The sequence below is a fragment of the Protopterus annectens genome, chromosome 8.part1, assembly GCF_019279795.1.
Source record: "Protopterus annectens isolate FY-2018-M chromosome 8.part1, PAN1.0, whole genome shotgun sequence".
In the NCBI taxonomy this organism is placed as follows: Eukaryota; Metazoa; Chordata; order Ceratodontiformes; family Protopteridae; genus Protopterus; species Protopterus annectens.
This window is the reverse complement of record NC_056742.1, coordinates 342,388,858-342,412,757: the sequence shown is the minus strand read 5'-3', so window position 1 is coordinate 342,412,757 and position 23,900 is coordinate 342,388,858. Positions and strand designations below refer to the sequence as shown.

General features: G+C 44.4%; 1 protein-coding gene across 1 annotated transcript in view; it reads left to right on the top strand.

Moving 5' to 3' along the window:
- The window catches only part of LOC122810128 (telomere repeats-binding bouquet formation protein 1-like), a 1,040,706-nt gene that overhangs the window by 487,212 nt on the left and 529,594 nt on the right, over nucleotides 1-23,900 (top strand). Inside the window, exon 2 of the mRNA XM_044081602.1 lies at nucleotides 3,434-3,562. Within this exon, the coding sequence (XP_043937537.1) occupies nucleotides 3,434-3,562 (129 nt within the window). The remainder of the gene's footprint in view (nucleotides 1-3,433; nucleotides 3,563-23,900) is intronic.

The following is a 23,900-nucleotide window of genomic DNA, read 5'->3' as shown; positions in this document are numbered from 1 at the left end:
TCACACGGGACGACCTTTCTCGATGCCTTCCCCCGTCGCCACAGTGACCATGGACGCCTCTCGCCTGGGGTGGGGGGGCACTATTCAGGCAGAACGGCCCAAGGCACGTGGAACGACATAGAGACCTCCTTGCATATCAGTGTCCTAGACATGAGGGCGGTGCTTTTGTAGTTGCAGGCACTTCACAGCCTTCTTCCGATTGGGACGATTGCGGTACAAACGGATAACATGTCAATTGTCTGGTACATCAACAAACAGGGGGGAACCAGGTCTTATCCTCTTTGTCGCAAGGCCATGAGAGTGTGGGAATGGGCGATATCCACCAACTGCTTTCTCATTGCAACGCACATTCCGGGATGGTCCAACATCCTAGCAGACAGGCTCAGTCGTTCAATTCTGACTCCATACGAATGGTCTCTCAATCCTCTAGTAACGAAGCAAATATTTGCCCAATGGGGGCAACCCTGTTGCGATCTTTTTGCCACTTCTTCAAATACCAAATGCAACAGTTACTTCGCTCTAATCCCCCCTCAGGGGGAGTCCCCGAGAGACTCTCTAGTACATGCTTGGCCTCCCGGTCTCTTTTATGCTTACCCTCCATTGCCCATGATGCTGAAACTCTTACAGAAAGCCAGTCAGCTGGGGAGCAAAATGATCCTCATTGCCCCATTCTGGCCTCGTCAAACGTGGTTCCCGTACCTGTGGTCTCATTTGATTCATCCACCCTGGATTCTGGATCCCCTCCCGGATCTCATTACTCACCCTCTGGGTCTTCCGACCACCAACCTGGTCAACTTCAAGCTGACGGCTTGGTTGCTCCAGTTCCACTCCTAATAAGGACTCCCGGAATCTCCTCACCAGTCAAAGCCATCCTAGTAGCAGCACATAAACCTTCCACCAGAAGGGTCTGTTGGAGTTAGTGGAAACATTTCTCCATCTGGGTGGAGCACCATCACTTAGATCCTTTCACAGCGCCTCTTACGTCGGTTTTGGATTTTCTAACTACCCTTTTTCATCAGGGGGCTAGCTGCTCTACAGTCAAGGTACAACTAGCAGCGATTTCGCATTATCATGTAGGGCATGAATCGGGACCTCTAATTACTTCCAAGCTTTGTAAAGCTTTCCTCAAGGGTACCTTCCTTCTCAGACCTCCGGTCAGGGAGGTAGTACCCCCATGGGATTTATCTTTGGTTCTACAGGCCTTGACAAGCCCCCCTTTCGAGCCGGCGGCTACGGTTGATCTTAAATACCTCTCTTGGAAGACGGCCTTCCTGGTGCCCATTACTTCAGCTAAAAGGGTCTCTGAGCTTCAGGCTCTCTGTGTTAAACCGCTGTATTTAGCCTTCCCTCAGGATAGAGTTTACCTCAGGATCAATCTGTCCTTTCTGCCTAAGGTGTCTTCGGAAGCTAATATTAATCAATCTATTAATCTTCCTGTGTTCGTTCCCAACTACCAGAACAAAGGAGAGTACAAACTGCATTCCTTGGATGTGCACAGACAATTATGCTTTTATATTCATCGAACTGCTGGTCATAGGCAATCTGAACCAATTGTTTGTCTCCTTTGCCAAAACCAATTTAGGCAAGTCAATTTCTAAAGTTACCCTGTCACGGTGGATAGCTAGTTGTATTCTCTTGGCATATCAGAGTTTGGAAAGGCCTGCACCTCAGGGAGTCCAAGCTCATTCTACTAGGGCCGTCGCTACTTCGGCGGCTTTTAAATCTAGGGTCCCCTTGGATGATATTTGTTCCGCAGCCACTTGGGCTTCATCTCATACCTTTATCAGCCATTACAAACTGGATGTTGTCTCCAGAGGTAGGGCGTCCTTTGGCTCTGCAGTGCTCTGGAGTATTCTTCCATAACGGCCACCCAGGATTCAGGTAGCTGGGGACTCTGTCCCAAAGGTTGCTGACAAATGAAGTGCTTACTTCAGATTAAGAAGTTATGTACTCACCATAACATTCCATCTGAGTAGGTATCTTCATTTGTCTGTGATTCTGTTTAGGATCTGTCTTAGATAAGCCCCTTCCGGGGCACAGTAACAGTTGTTATATCGGGCAAACTTGATCTGAGGTCAGTCAGGGTTGGCAGGGGATTGTGGGTAAAGGGAGGAGCTAGGAGCTCGGATCTATGCTGTGGTAGAAGTTGCCGGCTCGGATCCGAGATCGGATCCATATCCCAAAGGTTGCAGACAAATGAAGATACCTACTCAGATGGAACGTTATGGTGAGTACATAACTTCTTATTTCCTTTGATGGCAGGAAAAAAGAACAGCCACTTTCTAAGCAAATCTTTTTCAGATGGCTATCTTAGGCTATTCAATTCTGTTACTCTAAATGGTAAAAATCCCTCCTTGGAAAGGGGTGGACTCTAGAGCCATTTTAGAAGCAGCTACTTTGTCTGCCATACATACCTTCTCTTGGTACTGTAAACTTGAATCATTTTACAGAGCTAGAACAAGATTTACTGAAGCAATTCTCCAGAGTCTTTTAGTTTCTGTTTTTTGCCCCTCCATTCATTCTTCATAAGGCTTGGCAGTCATGCCATATGGTTAATGGCTACTGTAATAGTGATCAAATGATGAACATAGTACAGTTGTGTGAGTTAACTTATCTTAACAGTAGCTCACTATTGCAGTACTAACAGCCTCCCTCCTTCTACCTTTTTATTTTCCCGTATTCCTCTGGCCTGGGTGGGGTCCCTGTCACATTACTTTGAACTTTCTGAAATGACCTTTTAGCCTGTGACTTTTTTTGTACAGAGCTTTCAGCTTCAGCCTCCATGTTGAGGGCAAGAAAGCTCTGATTTTTGACTTACCAGTGTGTCCCTCATATACCAAGACACATTCACTTGCTTTGGACAGATGTAAATTACATGTGGAAGGCAACCAAAGCTTTGTAGGCTGGCCAGACATCACATATCCTTGGCAGGATAATCCCATTTAACTGAAAGCTTCTGTAATAGTGATCTGGTTGAACATCCACTGTTAGGGTAGGTTAAGTGACACAGCTATATTTTGTCTTTGACAAACCTGTCTTTCCCTGTAGAGTTTCATATCAGCCTCAAAGAGTTGAAGAAGGTGAATGCCACCTTTATTTATTTACTTGCTTATGAGAGTTTTGAACTACTTGTTTGAGTAAAGGATTGTTACTAGTGTTAGCTGCTACTGGTAGAATGGCATCTTTGGAAAGAAAATGACTGAATTAACTTCAATTCTAAGCAGATCAGTTGTAATAAGTTAGTGTTACAATGACCTATTTTCAAAGATCTGCTGTCACAGAAATTATCATAGAAAACTTTACTTATCTTACCACTCCTCTATAGTATGACTGTAATACTACTTTGAGTTTCTTGAAACTGATGAATGACACACTTGATATATTTCTTGAATTACTGAAGTGTTAAAAGTAGCCTTTCTTCCTTTTTTCACAGATGAAGCAAGTGATTATTTCCGAGAGACTGGAGGTCTGATGTTTGTCACTGTTCTTGCTAAAACAACTCCATATTCACCTGTTAAAGAAGCAGCTCTCTTCACATTAGGGAGTTTAGCAGAAAGTAGTGGTATGTTCACTACAATTTTATTTTTATTCTTTATTACATGAGATAGTAAGATTAAACCATGATACATTTAAGATATGACCTTGAAGGCTGTCTTCATTTGGATAACCATTAACGTTTTCTATTTTGCTGTTTCCCCAACTAAGTACTTTTTAAAAAATCTCTTTGGCTTCTGTAATTGTGAGCGGGTAGACATACTCTGAAAAGCACATGTGATGATATTCTATGCCATGACTAGGGTATGTTTATCTTTGGGTTTCCAAATTTCTTTCTGTAATTTACACAGTTTGGATCTCAGGCCTAGCATACATCTTTTTTAAAAATGCAATTCTATTTAATGATTGAATAACATAAGCCTTCAAAGTGTTCCTGGTGGTGACAGATGGAAAGTCAGGACCTGCACTCACTCTTTATTGTCTATGCATTACTTGAGTCATTGTCACAGGTATGAGTGTTTCAGCCCAGCCAACCTAAGGAAATAGAGAGAGACCCTTTGGAAGCCACATCATGTCAAGGCAGATCATAGTTGGGCAGGTGCATAGCTCCCAAAAAGACAGAAATGTCCATTTTGGTACTAACTCGGTGATGGACTTGTAGAAGATAAGAAATCCAGAGGCTTTCACAACTTTCTCCTTCAAAGACTTCATAAGGCAGCATTGTGTTCCTTGTTAATTATATACTATAAGACTTGCCATTGGCTAATGATGAAAGGAGAGTATAGAGGTGCACCCCCTCCAACTGTCTTGTGGCTGCATATTGGAGTGTAAGTGCTGATCTCTTCTTTAGAACATTCAGAGTATAATGATATTCTGCAATCTCATTTAGATTGCTCCCTAGAGTCTCCCATGTAATGGCTGGTATCTAAACTCAGGATTGGGGAATTAATTTTTCTTTTTTTTTAAAGCACCATTATTGTATTATCACTTGTGACATAGGCTAACTTACAGTTATATAAAAGTAATCAAACTGTATTAACAAGGTCACGTTTACAAACATTATACTTCACATGTATTGCTATGTATCATATAACCTAGGTAACATTACAAAAATTATTCAATTCCTTCCCCTTTTTTTAAACAAGAAAAATCTTTATCAAACCATCACTTACAACACAGGCACTCATACATTTATGTAAATGAAGACAAATCACACCAACACAATCCTAGTTGCTAGCGTTTTACACCACAAGCCATACTGACACACTCCCAGTTGCAAGAATAATACATCACTTGTAATCTATCCAATCATCTTCAGTCAAACATTACATGGTTCTTTTAAGTCCCGCCTTCTTTTAAACCTCATTCCTCCCCTGATGTATTGATGTTCTTCGTGTTTCACTGTTGCAGTCATCACATTTGGGTTATCCCTACCAGGGTAGCCTTCAGTCGGCCCAAATACCAGAGGCTTAGTATTTCTCCGTCGGTTGCCATCGCTCCAGGACTGACATGAAGTCATCAGTGTTATAAATTAAGGCAGCCGACGCCATTACATCAGTCTTTCTTACTGAGGAGCCCGAAGCAGAAGCAGTTCGCATGAGTGCTGGTTAGCCGCTACCTGAGTTTTTCGTTTCCAAAATTGAAGTTGAAGTCTTCTAAAGCTAAGTACTCCATTGGGGATCCTTTTTTCTTGCTCTAACCGATGTCAGAAAAGTTAACAATTGCCTCGCCTGTGGAAAGCAAATACCGCACTGAGATTTTCATTCCTATTGCATCACTTGCTTAGGCCCAGACCATGACGTCCCCCGCTGTTGCTTTTGTGCTCTGTTCAATGCCAGAACTATACATTGTTGGGCCCTTATTGTAGCTAGATATTTTCCCTCTCAGTCCTCAAATTCCGATATGGCTTCGGTAAGCCATCCAACAGCAGATCTTCTGAAAAAAAGTAAAGATAAAGTCAGAGAGAGACCGCACAGGTCCAAAACTGCCAATGATGCTTCCGCTAAGCTAGTCATCAGTTCTCCGGCCTTCAGTGAGGCACTTTCATAGCCCCTGATTCCCACTTCTGTGGATTCTGTTTTTTTTCTGTGGAAAAAGCATAAAGATAAAGACAGAGACAAACCGCACAGGTCCAAAACTGCCAGTGATGCTTCTGCTAAGCTAGTCATCAGTTCTACGGTCTTCAGTGAGGCACTTTCGCAGCCCCTGATTCCCGCTTCTGTGGATTGACAGGCTGCTACTGAGACCCTTTCGGAGTCTGGTATGCCGCGAGACTCTTCATCGACTAAGGATCCTGCAGATGTCTCTACCTTGGATGGGTCCGGAGCCACTGAGCAGGCACCGTCTTCTGAGGAAGTACTTTGCACTACCGGTTCTCGACACAGACCGACGACTTCTTTTGCATCTACCGTTCTTTCAAAAACTACTGAGTTTCTAAGGCCCAGGGTACAAACCACACCCAAGAAACCAACGACCCAATCTCAGGCACATGCTTTCTTGCCTCACTCTCAGATGTTTGAAATGGCGGAAGACCTTATAATGCTTATCAGGGGAAGCCAGGCTACCCCTTCCAAAAGAAAAAGAGATTTGTCCCTCGTAGTTTTATCTGAACAGGAGTCCGATGACTCTGATGCATCTGATTATGAAGATATGCAACTCGTCTCAGCTTATGAGGATTCTGATGCAGAGGAATCCATCCCTTCAGCCTCTCCACCCGAGAACTTTTCCTTTGGGGAAACCCTACATACCTTAAGGGAACATTTCCAATGGTAATGTTAGGACTACCCTCAGTCAAAAAAGAGACTCAGGGAATTCCTAGATCTTCCACAGCACAGACCTCTGGCCATTCATCCTGTCCTGGATGTTGTGGATGATGTTTTTATGGAATCCAGTTTGACTCCTGACACCCTCCCTCCTGCTCCCAGGAAGCCAGAAAGGTACTATAGAGTACCTGACTCTCACAAATTTCTATATAAAAATCCTACTGCTGACCCCAAGGTTATCTCTTAAGGACCTAAAGGAATTAGAGCAACTTCTACTAAGAATCCCACCCCCTCAGATAGGGATTCCCGAGCATTAGACAGATGGGGTAAAAAAGTATACACCTCTGCTACTCTTGCTATTAGAGCAGTAAATTGTCAATTCCATATGCTGAAATGTCAGCAACATACCATGGAACTCAAACAAAAAATATCTTTCTTTCCTGCTTGTGCAGAAAATAAAGAGTTAAAAAAGTTAAGGCATTCTGCAAGTCAAGTAACTAAGCACACCTTACAATGTGGTTTTGACACCCTAGAAGCATCTTGCAGGGTTGCAGTCATTGGTTCTGTCCTTAGAAGGCATGCTTGGCTAAAGGAACAGCCCTTGCCAGACCATGTCAAATCCAAATTATTGGATGCACCACTGCACAAAGACAACTTATTTGGCACCAAGGCAGAGGAGGTCTTAAAAAAGATGGAAGAAAAAGCTAAATCAATGCAGACAGTTAAAGACTTTTTGCAGGTCCAGCCACTGAGGTTCAGTAGGGATTTCCCATCCAAGCACTGGTCCTTTCCTGCCCCCTCCAGGTCAGCTCAGCCCAGACCCCGAGGAAGCAGCCCCCCCCCCCAGACAGCAGCCCCAGAGAATGCAGAGGTCAAAGCAATGGAGTTCCTCCTCTTCAGAAGCAGGGAGTGCTAAGCCACTCCCTCATGATAAGAACGCACAATAACTTCACACTTCCACCCCCTCCCTCTGCCCACTTGCTCTTGCCCCTAGGAAGAAAACTCTCCTTCCATGTAAGCATCTCGGCCACCAACATAGTGTCCCAGGAATTCAAATTATATTTCCTCACTCTACCAACCCCAAAAGGGTTCCCAGATCTTCCCCCAAACCAGTGGGCAGAGGCCAATAAGCAAGTCCTTTCCCTGCTCCCGATGAGGGCAATAGAGCATGTTCCTGCAGAACAGGTAGGCCAAAGTTTCTACTCCAGACTCTTCCTGGTACCCAGAAAAGAGGGCGCCTGGCGCCCCAACCTTCCACCTATCCATTCTAAACACTTTCCTGGTGATACTGAAATTTAAAATGCTCACCCTCCAGCAACTTCTACCTATGCTTTCCAAGGATGCTTGGTTAGCCACCCTTGACCTAAAAGAGGCCTACCTACACATCCCAATCAGGGAATCTTGCAGGAAATATCTCTGTTTCAGGGAGGGATCACTGCACTTTCAGTTCTCTGCTCTTCCCTTTGGCTTATCTACTGCTCCCAGAGTTTTCAAAAAATGCCTGACTCCCGCTATTGCTTTTTGCAGACAAAGAAATATTCAAATTTACCCATACTTAGATGACTGCCTAATTCAAGCAGACAGTCAGGAAAAGCTGTTACAGCACCTGACCTTTGTAAAGGACCTACCGACCTCCCTGGGTATATTATCATTGAAAAGAAATCCAAACTAGTACCCACACAAAAAAATGTATTCCTGGGAGCAAGCTTGAACACGGCATCCCTGATGGCATTCCTTACACCAGAAAAACAAACCTACTTGGCAACCTACTTCTCTCAACTAGCCACCAGACCCCAGTTATACGCAAGGAAAATCCTGCAAGCTCTGGGGTTCATGGCTTTTTGCATTCTACTCATTCCATATGCCAGACTGCATATAAGGAAACTACAATGGTGCCTAAAAAGCCTTTGGTGTCAACACTCCCAAGACCTGGAAACCTCTTATACCAATGATACCTTGCTTAAGGAAAGATTTCCTTTGGTAGGCAGCAGCATGCACCTACAACAAGGGACTACCCTTCTCACAACCCCAGCCACCCAGACCCTCACCACAGATGCATCTGTCTATGCCTGGGGTGCACACCTGGACGGCAGGTGCATTCAGGGCCAATGGAGCATAAACCAAATACATCTTCACATCAACCAGGAAGAGATGTTAGCTGTTCAGCAAGCTCTGACAACCTTCAGACTCCTACTCTCCCCGGGGCCTCTACTGATCAAAACAGACAACACCACTGTGATGCGGTATATCAACTCACTAGTACCCTCTGTGCAGGCTCGCCATGACCCTTTGGCACACAGCCTTAGCCATGCAACTACACCTGCTAGCACAATTCCTGCCAGGCTCTCTAAACTCTCTGGCAGGCAACTTAAGCAAAAATCTTCTGGACCCACACGAGTGGCAGCTAGACGAAAGAACCTTCACCCTTGTAACCCAGAAATGGGGCACCCTGAAGGTCGACCTCTTTGCTTCCCACTGCAACTATCAGCTCAACAAATTTTGCACCAGGGAACCTCACAGCAAGGCCTGGAAAGTGGATGCTGTATTCTTCCAGTGGGTCAACCTCTCGGTATATGCATTCCCCCCCTCTATCGCTCATTACAAGGTTATTGCTCAAAATAAGGGAGGAAAAACAGAGGACAATCCTGAATAGCCCAGACTGGCCATGCCAGCACTGGTACCCTCTGCTGGGAAGCCTGTCACCACTGCCACCATGTCATCTCCCTCAGATCCCAACACTCCTGACCCAGAGGAATGGAGAATTCATGTATCCCCAATTGTATCACCAGACCACTAAGATCCAGCAACAAAAATCACTTGCAGATCACTAAAGCCAATAACTCTGCTGGTGAAGTACTATTCTCTTGCACCATAGCCAAATTATGGAACTCCCTTCCACCCACAATTACCTCCATACCATTATGCACCCACTTCAAAACTTTACTAAAAGCGCACCTAAAAACATGCGGGCTATGCCCTTGCAACTCCCACTCTAATATCACCCACCCCATCCAACCACTACCTTTCTTTCCACTCCACTAACTACCTTGATTATAGCAAGCATAGATGCTCATAAGCCAGTACTTGTTATACAGCAGGAATTTCTTCTTGTAACATTTGTTAATGTCTTTTATGTACTTCACAGATAAAGATTCTAGTTGTCTACTGATGTACTATGTTCTTCATCTGTAAATATGTTGTATGTAATTGCTATGTAAATTGTTAATCGCTATGTAATCCAATGTAACTACTGTCTGTTTATTTTAACTGTGGAGCTTTTCTCCCCAGGCCTCCGCCGAAAATGGACCTACGTCCAGTCGGACACTCCCGGTCAACAAATATAAATAAAAATAAATAAATTGCAGACCCTCAGTCTGGCAGCCCGGCTTATTCCCTGACCACTGCACAAGCTGCCAATCTAAGCAAACAAGTTCTAGATGTTATACGTGAGGCCAGACGCCCTAGCACTAGAAAGTCTTATGCTGACAAGTGGAAAAGGTTTTGCACCTGGATCCAGGCTAAGGGAGCTGGAACTGCACAGCCCTCCCTACCTCTCATCCTGGATTACCTGTCTGACTTACTACACAGGGATTTGTCCTTCTCTTCCATTAAAATTCATGCCTTTGCCACCTCTGCTCATTTCAGCACAGAGCCACCTCTTTTCTCCATCCCTCTCATCAAACAGTTCCTAAGAGGGGTTAACAACTTGAGGCCACCCAGAAGAGCACCTACCCAGGCTTGGGACCTTAACTTTGTTTTGGAAAATCTCACCCTGCCCCCATTTGAACCAGCAGCGTCAGCAGAGTTAAAGTTTCTCTCTTGGAAGACAGCCTTGCTTCTGGCCATCACTTTAGCTAGAAGAGTATCCGAGCTACAAGCACTAATGGCTGTAGAGCCCTTCATCATTTTCTACACAGACAGGGTCTCCTTCAGGACTAACCCATCCTTCATGCCAAAAGTGGTGTCCATTGTGGCTCTCAGCCAATCCATTCATTTGCCCACCTTTTTCCCTAACCCACAAAACAAGGGGGAAAGGATTCCACACTCTCTAGATCTGCACAGACAGCTCCGATTCTACCTAGACAGGACTAAATCATTTAGGAAGACTGATCAATTGTTAGTCAGCTTAGCTACAGGAGCAGAGGCAAGGCCATATCCAAACAAACCATTTCCAAATGGATAGCACACTGCATCCATTTCTGTTACAAGCTGCATGGGAAACCTCCTCCCAAGGGGGTCAGGACACATTCTACTAGAGCAACCTCCACCTCTGCAGCTTTCCTCAGAGGGGTCCCCACCAGGAGCATCCTGGAGACTGCATCATGGACATCTGTTCATACCTTCACCAAACATTACCACCTGCCTATCTTCTCCAAATCCAGGGCAGGCTTTGCCACAGCTGTCTTGCAGGGCATCCTAACCAGCCCCCAGTCTTCTTGACTGCCTCCACCCTTTTCTTCAGCTTTGGGAATCAACCCAAGTGTGATGACTGCAACAGTGAAACACAAAGGACATAGTACAGTTGTATACCCTTACCATAAATGTAGATGTTTGAGTGTATTCACTGTTGCAGTCCTGGCTTCCCTCCCTCCATCCCCCTTGTCTCTGTCTCTCTCTCTCTCTCTCTCTCTCTATCCTTACAAGGATGTTTTGGTATTTACTTTCTACTGGTGGTGTACTTCCACCATAACCTAGCTCCCTCTTGGGGGCTCCTGACAGGGCAAGAAAAACTGATGTAATGGCATCGGCTACCTTAATTTATAACACTGATGACCTTATGCCAGTCTTGGAGCGATGGCAACCGACGCAAAAATACTAAGCCTCTGGTATTCGGGCCGACTGAGGCCTACCCTGGCAGGGATAACCCAAATGTGTTGACTGCAACAGTGAATACACTCGAATATCTACATTTATGGTAAGTGTACATAACTGTACTTTCCTACAATTCCCATTTTTCCTATGTAGTTTGCTTCTACCCTTCTCTAAAGATTTCAATTCCAATTGTTTTATCTCTGTTACTATATTCACTACTTCTAGTATACTTGGTTTAGATTTTGATTTCCATTTTCTTGAAATTGCTTTTTTGGCAGCCACCATAATTAGAGACATCAAGGCCTTACCATGTCTAGGCAATTTGGATTCTGTATAAGAGCTCCGAAAAATCATCTCCCTTGTCACACCAATCTGCCCACCCAGCATCTCCAACATTGCATCCCATAGGGAATGCTTAAAGTCTGCCAAATCACTGCACTCCCAGAAAATAAGTTCAGAATTACCTCTTTCTTCCCTGTCACGCCTCCAACATTTGCTGTCTACCCGAGGAAAAATTCTCTGAAGTTTGCTTGCAGTATAAAAATATATATGCGAACATATCCTAGCAAAAATCCTAAATCTTCTAGATTTTGTTGCATATTTGGGAGATATACATATATCCTACCCATTGTTTCTTTGTGGATTGCTTATCCAGTCTCTCTTCCCAATCCTTTCTAACCTCCTCTGATTGATTCTTGTAGCTCTGAAGTTGTTTTCATTTGCTCTTCAACCTGTGGGAACATGGATCAGGGACAGATCCGACTCGGCCACATTTTCCAGCATTGGATCCGAGCTCCAAGCTTCTCCCCTACCCATAATGCCCTTTTCTCCCTCCTCCTCAGGCATTGGTCTATAGAAATAAAAAAAAAAAAAAACGTATTCCCATTTCTCCCTCTGTATCTCTTTCTTTGTGAGTGTGTGAGTGTGTCTTTGTGTGTGTGTGTGTGTGTGTGTGTGTGTGTGTTTGTGTGTGTGTGTTTGTGTGTGTGTGTTTGTGTGTGTGTGTGTGTGTGTGTGTGTGTGTGTGTGTGTGTGTGTGTGTGTGTATGTATGTGTATGTGAGGTGTGTGAGTTAATGAGTGCTGGTGGGTTTTCTCTCCACACCTGTGGCGGAGACAGCCAAACCAGGGTTCAGGAAGTGCACAGAGTGTGGCCATAAGCTTTCCCCCGCAGATGGCCACACTTTGTGCATAGTCTGCTTAGGGGTCCCGTACCTCGATTCCTCCTGTTCGATCTGCACAGAGTTCAATCCCCGCGTATTGATCAACAGGAGGAATAAACTGATCCTTAAGGGCATCCTTCCTCCTACTACGACAGAGGCCCAAGCTCCTTCTTTTGCTGCTTCTGCTGCCGCCTGTGCCCCGGCCTCTGGGACTCAACCTCCTGCCAAGAGGACCGGGGACGAAGATGATGGGAAGACTCTGTTTGCCATCGGAATACACTTCTCAACCCCTTCATGAACCTTTTCCAGGAATCAGCGAGGGTTGAAGAAGATGTGGTTCTGGAAGTCTCAGAGTTACTCCCAGGACGCTCAGGACTCGCCTTCCCCCAGAGGGGGATTTGATAGATGCCGCCCTTGCGGAAGAGGGAGTCCAAGGAACCAGGGTTCTCAGGATTCCTTCCCAGAGAGACCCGTGCAGCAGCCCTGAAGGGTTGTCTGAGTACTCGTCTCTGGAGGCAGTCTGAGGATGCCTTCGCTACACCCAACAACCTGGGAGTATATCACAGATGATCGTTGGGTGTTGCAAATCATATCCCAAGGATATTCAATCCCCTTCACTCAAATGCCACTTCCTCCCAAACACCTCCTGGACATTTCATCTGCGCAAAGGGAGGAGGCAGCAGTGGAACTTTCCAACCTACTCGAAAAACGAGTCATCCTGCCTGTACTCCCAGACCAGTCCGTATTAGGTATCTATTCCATATTCTTTTTAGTGCCAAAGAAGGTGGGGGAATTAAGACCCATCCTGGATCTTTCAATCCTGAACCTGTCAGTTGCCAAGACAAAATTCCAGATGGTCACACACCAATCTGTCCTGCCTTTCCTGCAGGAAAATGACTGGATGTGCTCTGTGGACCTCCAGGATGTGTACTACCACACCAGAATTTTCAGGTGCTCTCGGGGTTTCTTCCACTTCTGGTTGAGGGCCAGTCATTACCAGTTCAGAGCACTACCCTTTGGTCTCACCACAGCCCCAAGGGTGTTCACCAAAGTGATGGCTTTAGTAGCAGCTCACCTGCGACTGCAGGGTTTTCGGGTCATCCCCTACGTGGACAATTGGTTCCAATCTGCTTCCTCCAGGCATCGACTCTGCCAAGCCAGGGATTTCATTCTCAGACGGCCCATCGGTTGGGCATAATGATAAATTTCAACAAGTCCCTATTGAACCTGGTTCAAGTTCTGGATTTTATTGGAGCTCAGTTGGAAACTATTCAGACCAAGGTTTTTCTAACTCCAGACAGACTTCAATCCCTCAAATATCATGTCTTGTGTATCCTTCAAGTTCAATTGCCCTCAGCGGAATCTGTCTTATGGGCATTGTGGTCCATGGTGGCCATGATCACCCTTGTGCCCATGGCCTGGTTGCACATGAGGGTGCTCCAATGGACTCTTGCGGTCCAGTGGTCAATACTAGATCTACCGTTGTCCCATCCTGTTTGCTTATCTCAAGCATGCAGGGACTTTCTTCGTTGGTGGATTCGATCCCCAGAGCTTCATCAGGGAAATCCATTTATTCTTCCTGCCTCACTGACCACTGCGACAACGGATGCCTCCCTACTCGGGTGGGTGGTTATTGCTTGGGAAGGACAGTCCAAGTCACTTGGTCTTCCCTGGAGACCCGATTGCATAACAACATCCTGGAGATGAGGGCGGTGCTCCTGGTGTTGCAAGCTCTTCTTGCCCATATTCCTCAAGGGACAGATGCCATTCAGATAGACAATATGTCTATAGTCTGGTACATCAACAAGAGGGGGGAACCAGGTCTTCCCCCTGTGTCGTGAATCCATGAGAGTGTGGGTGATTTCCACCTGCCATTTTCTGGTGGCAACGCACATTCCAGGGAGGTCCAACATTCTAGCAGACAGGCTTAGTAGGGCTATCCTGATGTCTTACAAGTGGTCTCTGAATCCTTCAGTAGCAAAACAGATCTTTCTAAAGTGGGGTCAGGCTTGCTGTGATCTCTTCACCTGTTCTTCCAATGCAAAGTGCAGCAAGTTTTTTGCTCTGAATCCCCCACCGGGGGAAGTTGTTCATGCTTGGCCCTCCGGTCTTCTGTATGCTTATCCTCCTCTCCCCCTGATTCTGAAATTCCTTCGAAAAGTTCAATGGCTGTGGAGCTCAGTCATCCTCATTGCTTCTGGCCTCACCAAGTATGGTTCCCTTCTCTGTGGTCTCATGTAGTGTGTCCTCCCTGGACATTAGATCTGGCTCCAGATCTGATTTCTCATCCCTCAGGGATTCTTCACCAAGATCTGGCCAATCTGAAGTTTACCACTTGGCTGCTCCATTTCCCATGATAGTTAGGACTCCCGGGTTATCCTCTCCGGTTAAGAAGATATTAGTTATGACTCATAAATCTTCCACTAGGAAGGTTTGCTCTAGTAAGTGGAAATGCTTTTCTATTTGGGCATCTCAGCATGACTTCGATCCTTTTACTGCTCCAGTACCTTAGAGTTTCTGGCAAGTATTTTTCAACAAGGTAAACTTAATGAAATTGCAGGTCCGATCAAACGAAATCCACTCTAAATATTGACTCAATGAAACTCTTAAAACCTTCTTTAATGAATCAAATGTAATAAAAACAAATATATGATAAGCGCTTTTGTTTTTTTCATTAAAAAACTTCCTCAGATAAAGGAATATTAAACCAAACTGTGTTTAAACACTCAATGAGAATCATGCCCTCCATTGTAGCTTATCAGCTTGAATTACATTACATCAAATGAATATTAAGTATGTGACAAAAAGATTAGACGTAAAGATTTTTGTACTTGCAAGTAGCAGATCACTCATTTTGTTATAGATTTTAACTTTAATACACGTGCTAAAGAAAGCATGTCATTAAGACCAGGATTATGGTTAGCTCCCAAATAGAACTGCCAATACAGCTTGTGATTTTCCAAAATTAATGGCCACAGTCCTCCACGTGGGTCTTGTTCCACTTTTTCCAGCACTACAAATTTAAATGTATGCATAGGAAAATACAAGATGTGCTTGAATAAAGCATTCGTATCTTTTCCTTTCTTGATCTCATACAGGTGTTCGTACACCCTCTCCTTTATTTTCCTCTCAGTTATCTTTATACTGGTATCTCACATGAAATTGGGTTGGGATGGTTTGTGGATTTCTTGGGTACATGTACAATCTCCCAAGACAAGAGGAATGTCTATGAAACATTGTTGGATATTGTCCTAAAAATAATTTCATCTGGTTTGACGGACACTTATATCTAGAGAAATATGGTGTAACAATGGGGGCAGCGTGTGGGGGCCTCTATGCAAACATCGTAATGTTACAATAGGAGAAGAATATTTTATTCAAGTCAGAATTGTTCAAAGGATGTGCATTTTACAACAAATTTTTGATGATATTTTCATCTTGTGGAAAGTTAATGTAGAAAAAATACCACAATTCATGACATTCCTAAATCAAAGTACTAACTTTTTGAAATTCACCAGTGAATTGAGTACAGAAAAGATAACATATCTGGACATTTTGTTAATAAATGACTTGAAGAAAGAAGATTTATTTGAAAAACACATAGGAAATCCACATGTTCTTATAAAATTCTCCATTTCTCAAGTTGCCACCCCCTCAGGCAGAAAAAAGTCAGTCAGCTCGGATGAAATCTAAGAGGGATGACTTCATTGAAGGATGCCATAATTTAAGTATGATGTTCCAAGGGAGAGATTACCCCTTGGACTTCATAAATGAAATCATGAGTGAAGTGATTGAGATGCGAGACAGACACCATTTTCATCCAATTTTGGGCAATACTGTGACCCCCCCCCCCCACTGTGAAAATAACATGGTCCGTGAGGCAGAAATAATTCAAATGGCTATATTAGGAGATCAGTCTGGTCCAAAAGAAGATGATGTCTTCCATTCTGCATTTATTACAGCATACAATATGGACTCTGATAAACTAAATTGGATATTTGAAAAAAATTGGAATATCATAAGGGATGATATGGGACTCATAAGATGTCTTGGATATACCCCAAAAATTGTGTATAGAAGGAATGTCAACCTCAAGAATATTTTGGAGAAACAAAACAAAGGTTTAAAATGTTGGCTTGGAATGAGAACATGTGGGGCATGTAAGTGTTTATCAACAATATGAATTTGTATATAAATGGTAATTTCAACTGTAATATGGAACGGGTTGTTTATGCAGCAATTTTAATTTGTGTCAAAGTTATATTGGGAAAACTGAGAGGAAAATAAAGGAGAGGGTGTACGAACACCTGTATGAGATCAAGAAAAGAAAAGATACGCATGCTTTATTCAAGCACATCTTGTATTTTCCCCACGCATGCATTTAAATTTGTAGTGCTGCAAAAAGTGGAATGACACCCATGTGGAGGATCATGGTCATTAATTATGTAAAAGCGCAAGCTGTATTGGCATTTCTATTTGGGAGCTAGCCATAATTGTGGTCTTAATGACATGTTTTCTTTAGCATATGTATTAAAGTTAAAATCTATAACAAGATGAGTGAACTGCTACTTCCAAGTAAAAAATCTTTTCTTCAAATCTTTTCGTCACATACTTAATATTCATTTGATGTGATCTAATTCAGGCTGATAGGCTACAAAGGAGGGCGTGATTCACATTGAGTATTTTAAGACAGTTTGGTTTAGTATTCCTTTATCTGAGGAAGTTTTTTTAATGAAAAAATAAAAGCACTTATCCTATATTTGTTTTTATTACATTTGATCCATTAAAGAAGACTTTAAGAGTTTCACTGAGTCAATATTTAGAGTGGACTCAGTTCAATTGGACCTGCAATTTTGTTACGTTTGCCTGTGTTACATTTTTGTGGCTTATATTTTGGAAGTTTGATTTTTCAACAAGGTGCCAACTTTTCTACGGTTAAGGTCCAACTGACTATATCTAACTTCCATGTGGGAGATAATTCGGCTTCACTAGCTTTTTCTAAGCTTTGTAAAGCCTTTCTACTTAGGCCTCTGATCAAGGACCCAACAGCACCTTGGGATCTTACGCTGATCCTTCAAGCCTTAAGTTTCTTCCCCATTCGAACCTGCGGCTTCAGTGGATCTGCAGTTCTTGTCTTGGAAGACGGCCTTCTTGATTGCCATTACGTCAGCCAAAAGAGTGTTTGAGCTCCAAGCCTTATCGGTTAAGCCTCCTTATATGGTCTTCCATAAAGACAGGGTGTCCTTGCACACTAATCCTTCTTTACTTCCAAAAGTAGCTTCAGAATCAAACATTAATCAGGTAATCAATCTCCCTGTTTTCTTTACAAATTTTCAGAATAAGGGAGAGTATAAGTTGCACTTGTTGGACGTCCATAGGCAGTTTTATGTTTTTACTTGCATAGAACAAAATCTTTTTGCAAGTCTGATCAACTTTTTGTTTCCTATTCAAAGCCCTTTTTAGGGAAACCTGTATTAAAGGTTACCATTGCTCGTTGGATCTCTCAGTGTATAGTTCTGGCGTATTCAGCTAAAGGATTATCGCCACCAGGTCATGTCAAGGCGCATTCTACTAGATCTATGGCTACTACTGCTGCCTCCTGGTCCAGAGTTTCATTGGATGAGATTTGCTCTGTGGCTACTTGGGCATTTTCACATACTTTCATCTCTCATTACAAGTTGGATCTTCTGTCTAGAAGCAGAGCATCTTTGGCTCCGCTGTGCTCCAAAATATCCTTCCATGAGGGCCTCCCAGGTGTTCGGGTAGCTGAGGACTCTGTCCAATAGATTGAAGAGCAAATGAAAACAACTTCAGATAAAGAAGTTATGTACTCACCATAACGTTCCATCTAAGTTGTTGCTTTTCATTTGTCTTCAACCGTCCCTCCCTCCTTCCCCCTGCCTTACAAGGGCTGTGTGATGGACTGTCCAGAAGAGACATAACCTTTATGTTGGCATTTCTTGTGCCTCTTAGGATGCCTTCTGGGGATTTCTTGTTAAAGGGTAAGGCCTTGAGTCAGGTTGGGATGCTATGGTTGGCAGCAAACTTAATCCGAGGGGAGGAGGGAGACAGGGGCATTATGGGTATAGAGGAGCATGGAGCTTGGATCCGATGCTGGAAAATGCGGCCACTTCGGATCCGTCCCTGATCTGTGTTCCCACAGGTTGAAGATCCCACAGGCTGAAGACAAATGAAAAGCAACAACTCAGATGAAATGTTATGGTGAGTACACAATATATTTTATATGCTGTATTAATTATTTTTGTAATGGCAGCTTCTGTTCTAGATTCCACTAAATATCTCTACCAGTGCTGGTCTTTTGTTTAGGATACCCCTTATTTCTTTCTCTTTGCCTATACTCTGATATCAATCCTTGATAGGGAAGGCAATCTTTAACCTGCAGTCCAAATAAATTCTTGGTGTCTTCCCATTCTGTCATCTTTCCTTCTCGAGTTACTTGCTGCCAATACCTTGGTTCCTTTGCAATCGTTCTCCAATAAATTCCAGCTCCCCTCTTGCGTATTGTCTATATCCCTAATTGCAATCTTCCCTTTTGGCAGAATCTCCTTTCTCCATTCCGTGTTGGTTTAGTTCTTAGGATGCTTTCTGCTACTTTAAGGATATAGTATTCTGTATGATTATTGTTCTTCTCCTTAGAGGCCTGCATCCGAAATCCCAGTCTTTACAAAGGCCTGCATCCGAAATCCCAGTCTTTATTTGTTTCTTGAGGTTCCCCCGAGTTGCATCATCATCCCTTTCCACTTTGAATTATAGTATGTGAAGTTGTTAATCTCGCCGATTATTCTCACTGATGGGTTGGAGCCGATCCTCGGCTCCGACATGGCCAATAGCAAGCTCAAGTTTTGCCAGTAGCTCGAGACCAGCCCCTTATCCCACCATGCACTGCTAGAATTACCTCAGATCTAGTTTGCCTTGGCAAGAGAGATCTCAGTGATCCAGATAGCTCGGATCATTTTAGAAACAGCAAGTTTTTTAAAAAAAGTTTTCCTTTTTGTTATATTTATGTAGTGTGTTAGTTTTATTATTTTTAGATAGTTTAGACAGTTTAGATAGTTTAAATTGTTTTAACTTAGGAACTTGTTGGCTTTTTAGTTTGTGTGGGCCTTTAGCCCTTTTTCCTATTATTAATCCCTTTAGCAGTTAGGTTTTTTTTCTGTGGGACTCTTAGTCCCATATTTGAATTATATTGTTATATATATATATATATATATATATATATATATATATATATATATATATATATATATATAATGCCCGGGTTGGGCTTAGTTGTTTGTGAATCATTTTACTGTTTTTTTCTCAGTATGTCAGAGAATAGGGAGAAATCCCATCCCAAATCAGGTTTTAAAAAATGCCCAGATTGTGGGCAGAAAGTGTCCATCACTGACGGACATATTCAATGTGTCTATTGCTTGGGGGCCAAGCACCTCCAAGACACCTGTAGCGTTTGTCACTCCTTCTCTTCAAGAGTACTCTTGAAGAGTAGGAGGAAACTTGTAGACAGAGGATTGCTACAGCAATCTTTTTCAGAGGTTTTGAATAACCATGAAGGTGCTAGTACGTCTTCCAAATCTTCAAAATCCAAGTCTTCAGATAAGGTATCCAAAAAGGCTAAAATTTCAGAAGGAGGGTCATCGGTTCCACAGTCATTGGAGCCGAGTGTACCTTTGATTTGGAGCCAGCTTTCAGTATTGGAGCTGGTCTCCGAAGTTCCTTCTTCACCTCTGCTCCAGTCAGCACCTTCAGTGCATTCAGCTAAGTCTTCAGTCAGCCTTTCGGATTTGGACATGGATCGGCTAGTGCAGAAGCTTTTACAGGCACCAGGACTTGCCAAATTGTTGTTGGCCCAGACCAGCTTGTCGGTACCGAAGACCATGGAACCGAACTTGTCTACTTCTCCTCCGGGCCGTACTGGACTCTCAGAGCCGAGGGAAGTCGAACCGATGGTGGTTGGACCCTTGGAGCCAATATCCACTCCGGGGTTATCGGCTCCATCTACTTGGATGTCCTCAGTGCCGACCGAGGGCTCTAGGAGCCGACGCTCTCCAGTCAGGTCGGCTCGGAGCCCAGGGTTTCAGTGCGGGAGGATCGGATGGTACTCTCGAGTCCGTCCACTCCTCCTCGTCTGAGCCATGGTTCCTTCGATGCTATGAGGAGAGTTTTGTCTCCAAAGACAACATCAGCATCGGTTCAGCTTTCCCTCTCCCCTCAAGCGCCTGTGTCTACTTCTGCATCTACTGACCCCTCTAAGCGTAGAGACCCTGAGCCTCAAGTACCCCCACAGGGTGTCCCCTGCTCTTCTGAGACCTCCCCAGACCCTCCCACTGAGGAGGTACCCAGAAAGAGACTGTGCAAGAGGAGGCACTTAGACTTCCCACAAGAGTCTTTGACATCTGACATGGACTTAGATGAGTCAGAAGGGTCCCCTCGGTCCCTCTCTTAGGATATCTCTTTTGCAGAGATACTAGAGATCCTTAGTCAGAGGGGCGACTGGCAGTCCAAGACCCCTCCGAAGGATGAGCATTTGCTCTTGAAGGCTTTTGGGTCTCAACCTTCCACTTCTTGGGTGTCTCCGCCTTACGACGAGCTCATGGATCTGATCTCTCGTAAGGTGTGAGAGTCACCAGAGGCCATGGAACCTGTCCCTCGTAGACCTAATAAATTCATATCTGCCCCAGTCGATAAACCGTTTTTGACATAAGGAGTGCCTGTGGATGCCATGGTGGTGGCTGCAGCCACCAAAAAGGAAGTATCTTGAGACATCCTCTTCTATCCATCCCCCTAACAGAGATTCTAGGGTTATGGATAGATATGGGAAGCGCATGTTTAGTTCAGCGACTTTTTCTTTGCGATCACTGAACTACTTGACCCATTTTACAAGACTAAAGAGAGATCTCCTGAAAGAGCTAGGAGATACTCTCCAGGGTACAGTAGCTGCAGGAGTGGCCGACAAAGTCAAAGCCCAGCTCACTACCCTTAACTCAGTAGTCAACTTGTCCATGCGTCTCCTATCCTATGCAGCTGATGGTTCGAGTAGAGCCGCTAGTTCTGGCATTACTCTTCGCAGACAAGCCTGGATGCATCTCTGTTCCTTTGCAGAACCCTTCAAGTCTTTTTTTATTAATACCCCATTTGATGGCTCATCACTGTTTGGGCCCAAAGTAAAGGAAACCTTAACCAGGTGTGAGCAGGAAGGCAAGACTTTATCTGCCGTTGGTGTCCACTTTTCCACTCCTACTCGGCCCTGGGGTGGTGGTTCTGAAAAACTCAAGCAGCTTTTCACGACACACGTGGTGAAACCCCCTCTAGAGGCAGAGGAGGGGGTTATAACGGAAGACACTGCCCCCGTGGCAGAGGGGGTCCACAGCAACAGGGTGACAGGAGTCAGTTCTCCGGTCAGTCCTACCAGCGCTCCTGAAAGGGGGCCCGACTGTTCAACTCTGGAGGCAGTCGGGGGTCACTTGTCTTTGTACTCAGAAGCCTGGATAAGCATAACATCGGATACTTGGGTACAAAGCATAATTTCCAGAGGATATTTCATACTGTTCTTTACCCCTCCCATTCCTATCAAAAAAATCCCAGATGTTCCACCCAATCTCAGGGAACAAGCAATCGTAGAGGTCCACAGATTGCTGGAAAAAAGAGTCATCCAACCAGTCCCAGAAGACCAAGTCGGATTCGGAACTTACTCAAGATTCTTTTTGGTACCAAAGAAAACAGGGGACTGGAGACCTATCTTGGACCTCAACAGACTCAACAAGTTCATAAAGAAAGAGAAGTTCCGAATGTTCACACTTCAGTCCATTCTTCCCTTTTTAGGGAAAGGCGATTGGATGTGCTCCATAGATCTCAAGGACGCTTACTATCACATAAAGATGGACAGACGCTCCAGAGATAGTCTGCGCTTCCGGCTGGGAGCCAGTCTTTACCAGTTTCGAGCCCTGCCTTTGGTCTCACTTCAGCCCCCAGAGTGTTCACCAAATGCATGGCAGTGGTCACGGCTCACCTGAGGCGTCTAGGATTCCAGGTGTTTCCATACTTAGATGATTGGCTTCTCACTGCTACGACCAGGCATCAATTGACTCGGGCAACACAATACACTCTGACACTCTGCCATCAATTAGGCATTACGATCAACTTCGAAAAGTCTGCCTTATCGCCATCTCAGCATACCATTTCTATAGGAGCAGAGTTATATACCTCAACCACCACTCTACATCTCCCTGTCAAAAGAGTCTCCCTTCTTCGCCAAAACGTCAGCTCACTGGTGTCAAAGAACAAAGCTACAGCAGCGGAGGTATTGAAAGTACAAGGTTTGATGGCGGCAGCAATCCTAGCTATACCATTCGCAAGGATGCATATGCGAATCCTTCAATGGCTTCTTTTCACTCAGTGGTCTTACCAGAAACTGCCAATGCACCACATGATTCTTATCACGGATACTTGCAGGAGAGACCTTCGGTGGTGGTTGACGTCTCTTTATGTTACAGTAGGGAGACCCTTTGTCCCCCCCCCCCCAAAGTAGCCACTGTGACCACGGACGCTTCCCTGATAGGGTGGGGGGGCTTTTTCAGGGAAAGACTGCCCAAGGCACATGAGCAGATCAAGAATCACATCTGCACATCAGTGTTCTAGAGCTGAGAGCGGTACTTCTGGTGTTGCAGTACTTTCCCTCTAGGGACTATTGCAATTCAGACCAACAACATGTCAGTAGTCTGGTAATTGAACAAGCAGGGTTGAACCAAGTCTTACCCCCTTTGTCGAGAAGCCCTCAGGGTTTGGCAATGGGCTGTGTCGTCCCAGCGTTTTCTGTTAGCAACGCACATTCTGGGGAAATCCAACGTCATAGCGGACAAGCTAAGCAGGGCAATATTACTCCCTCACCAGTGGTCTCTCAATTAACAGGTTGCAGAGTTGATTTTCCGCAAATGGGGCCAGCCTTGCTGCGACCTTTTTGCCAGCCACATCAATTCAAAATGCAGAAGCTACTTTGCCCTGATACCACCTCCCGGTCATCCCCCCGAGAGATGCACTTTTACACGATTGGCACCCGGGTCTCCTTTATGCATTTCCACCCTTCCCATTAATTCCCAGATTTCTACAGAAAGCAAAATCACTGGGAAGGAAAGTTATACTCATAGCCCCCTACTGGCCTCGACAGATTTGGTTTCCGTTTCTTCACCATCATCTGTTGGAGGATCCATGGATCCTGGACCCAGTTCCGGACCTTCTGACGCACCCGTCAGGGGACCTTCATCCTTCCCTACAGTCCCTGAAACTGACTGCTTGGCTAATCCACTTCCCCTAATTGCCAGGCTTCATTCAATTTCAGAAGATACAAGACAGATTCTCTTGTCCTCTCACAAGCCATCTACCAGGAAATTATATGGCAGCAAATGGAAAAGGTTCTCAATTTGGGCCAACGCGCAGAACATTGACCCATTTCGAGCTTCGCTATCTTCGATCTTGGAATTTTTGACAAAAAGTTTTAAGGAAGGGGCAGCAGCTGCTACAGTTCGAGTTCAGTTGGCTGCTATCTCAAATATTCTCCTTGGTCTTGATGGCTCAAATATTATGAGCCATAAATTGTCCAAAACCTTCCTTATAGGCATTCTTCATATGAGACCTCCGATCAAAATTCCCTTTTC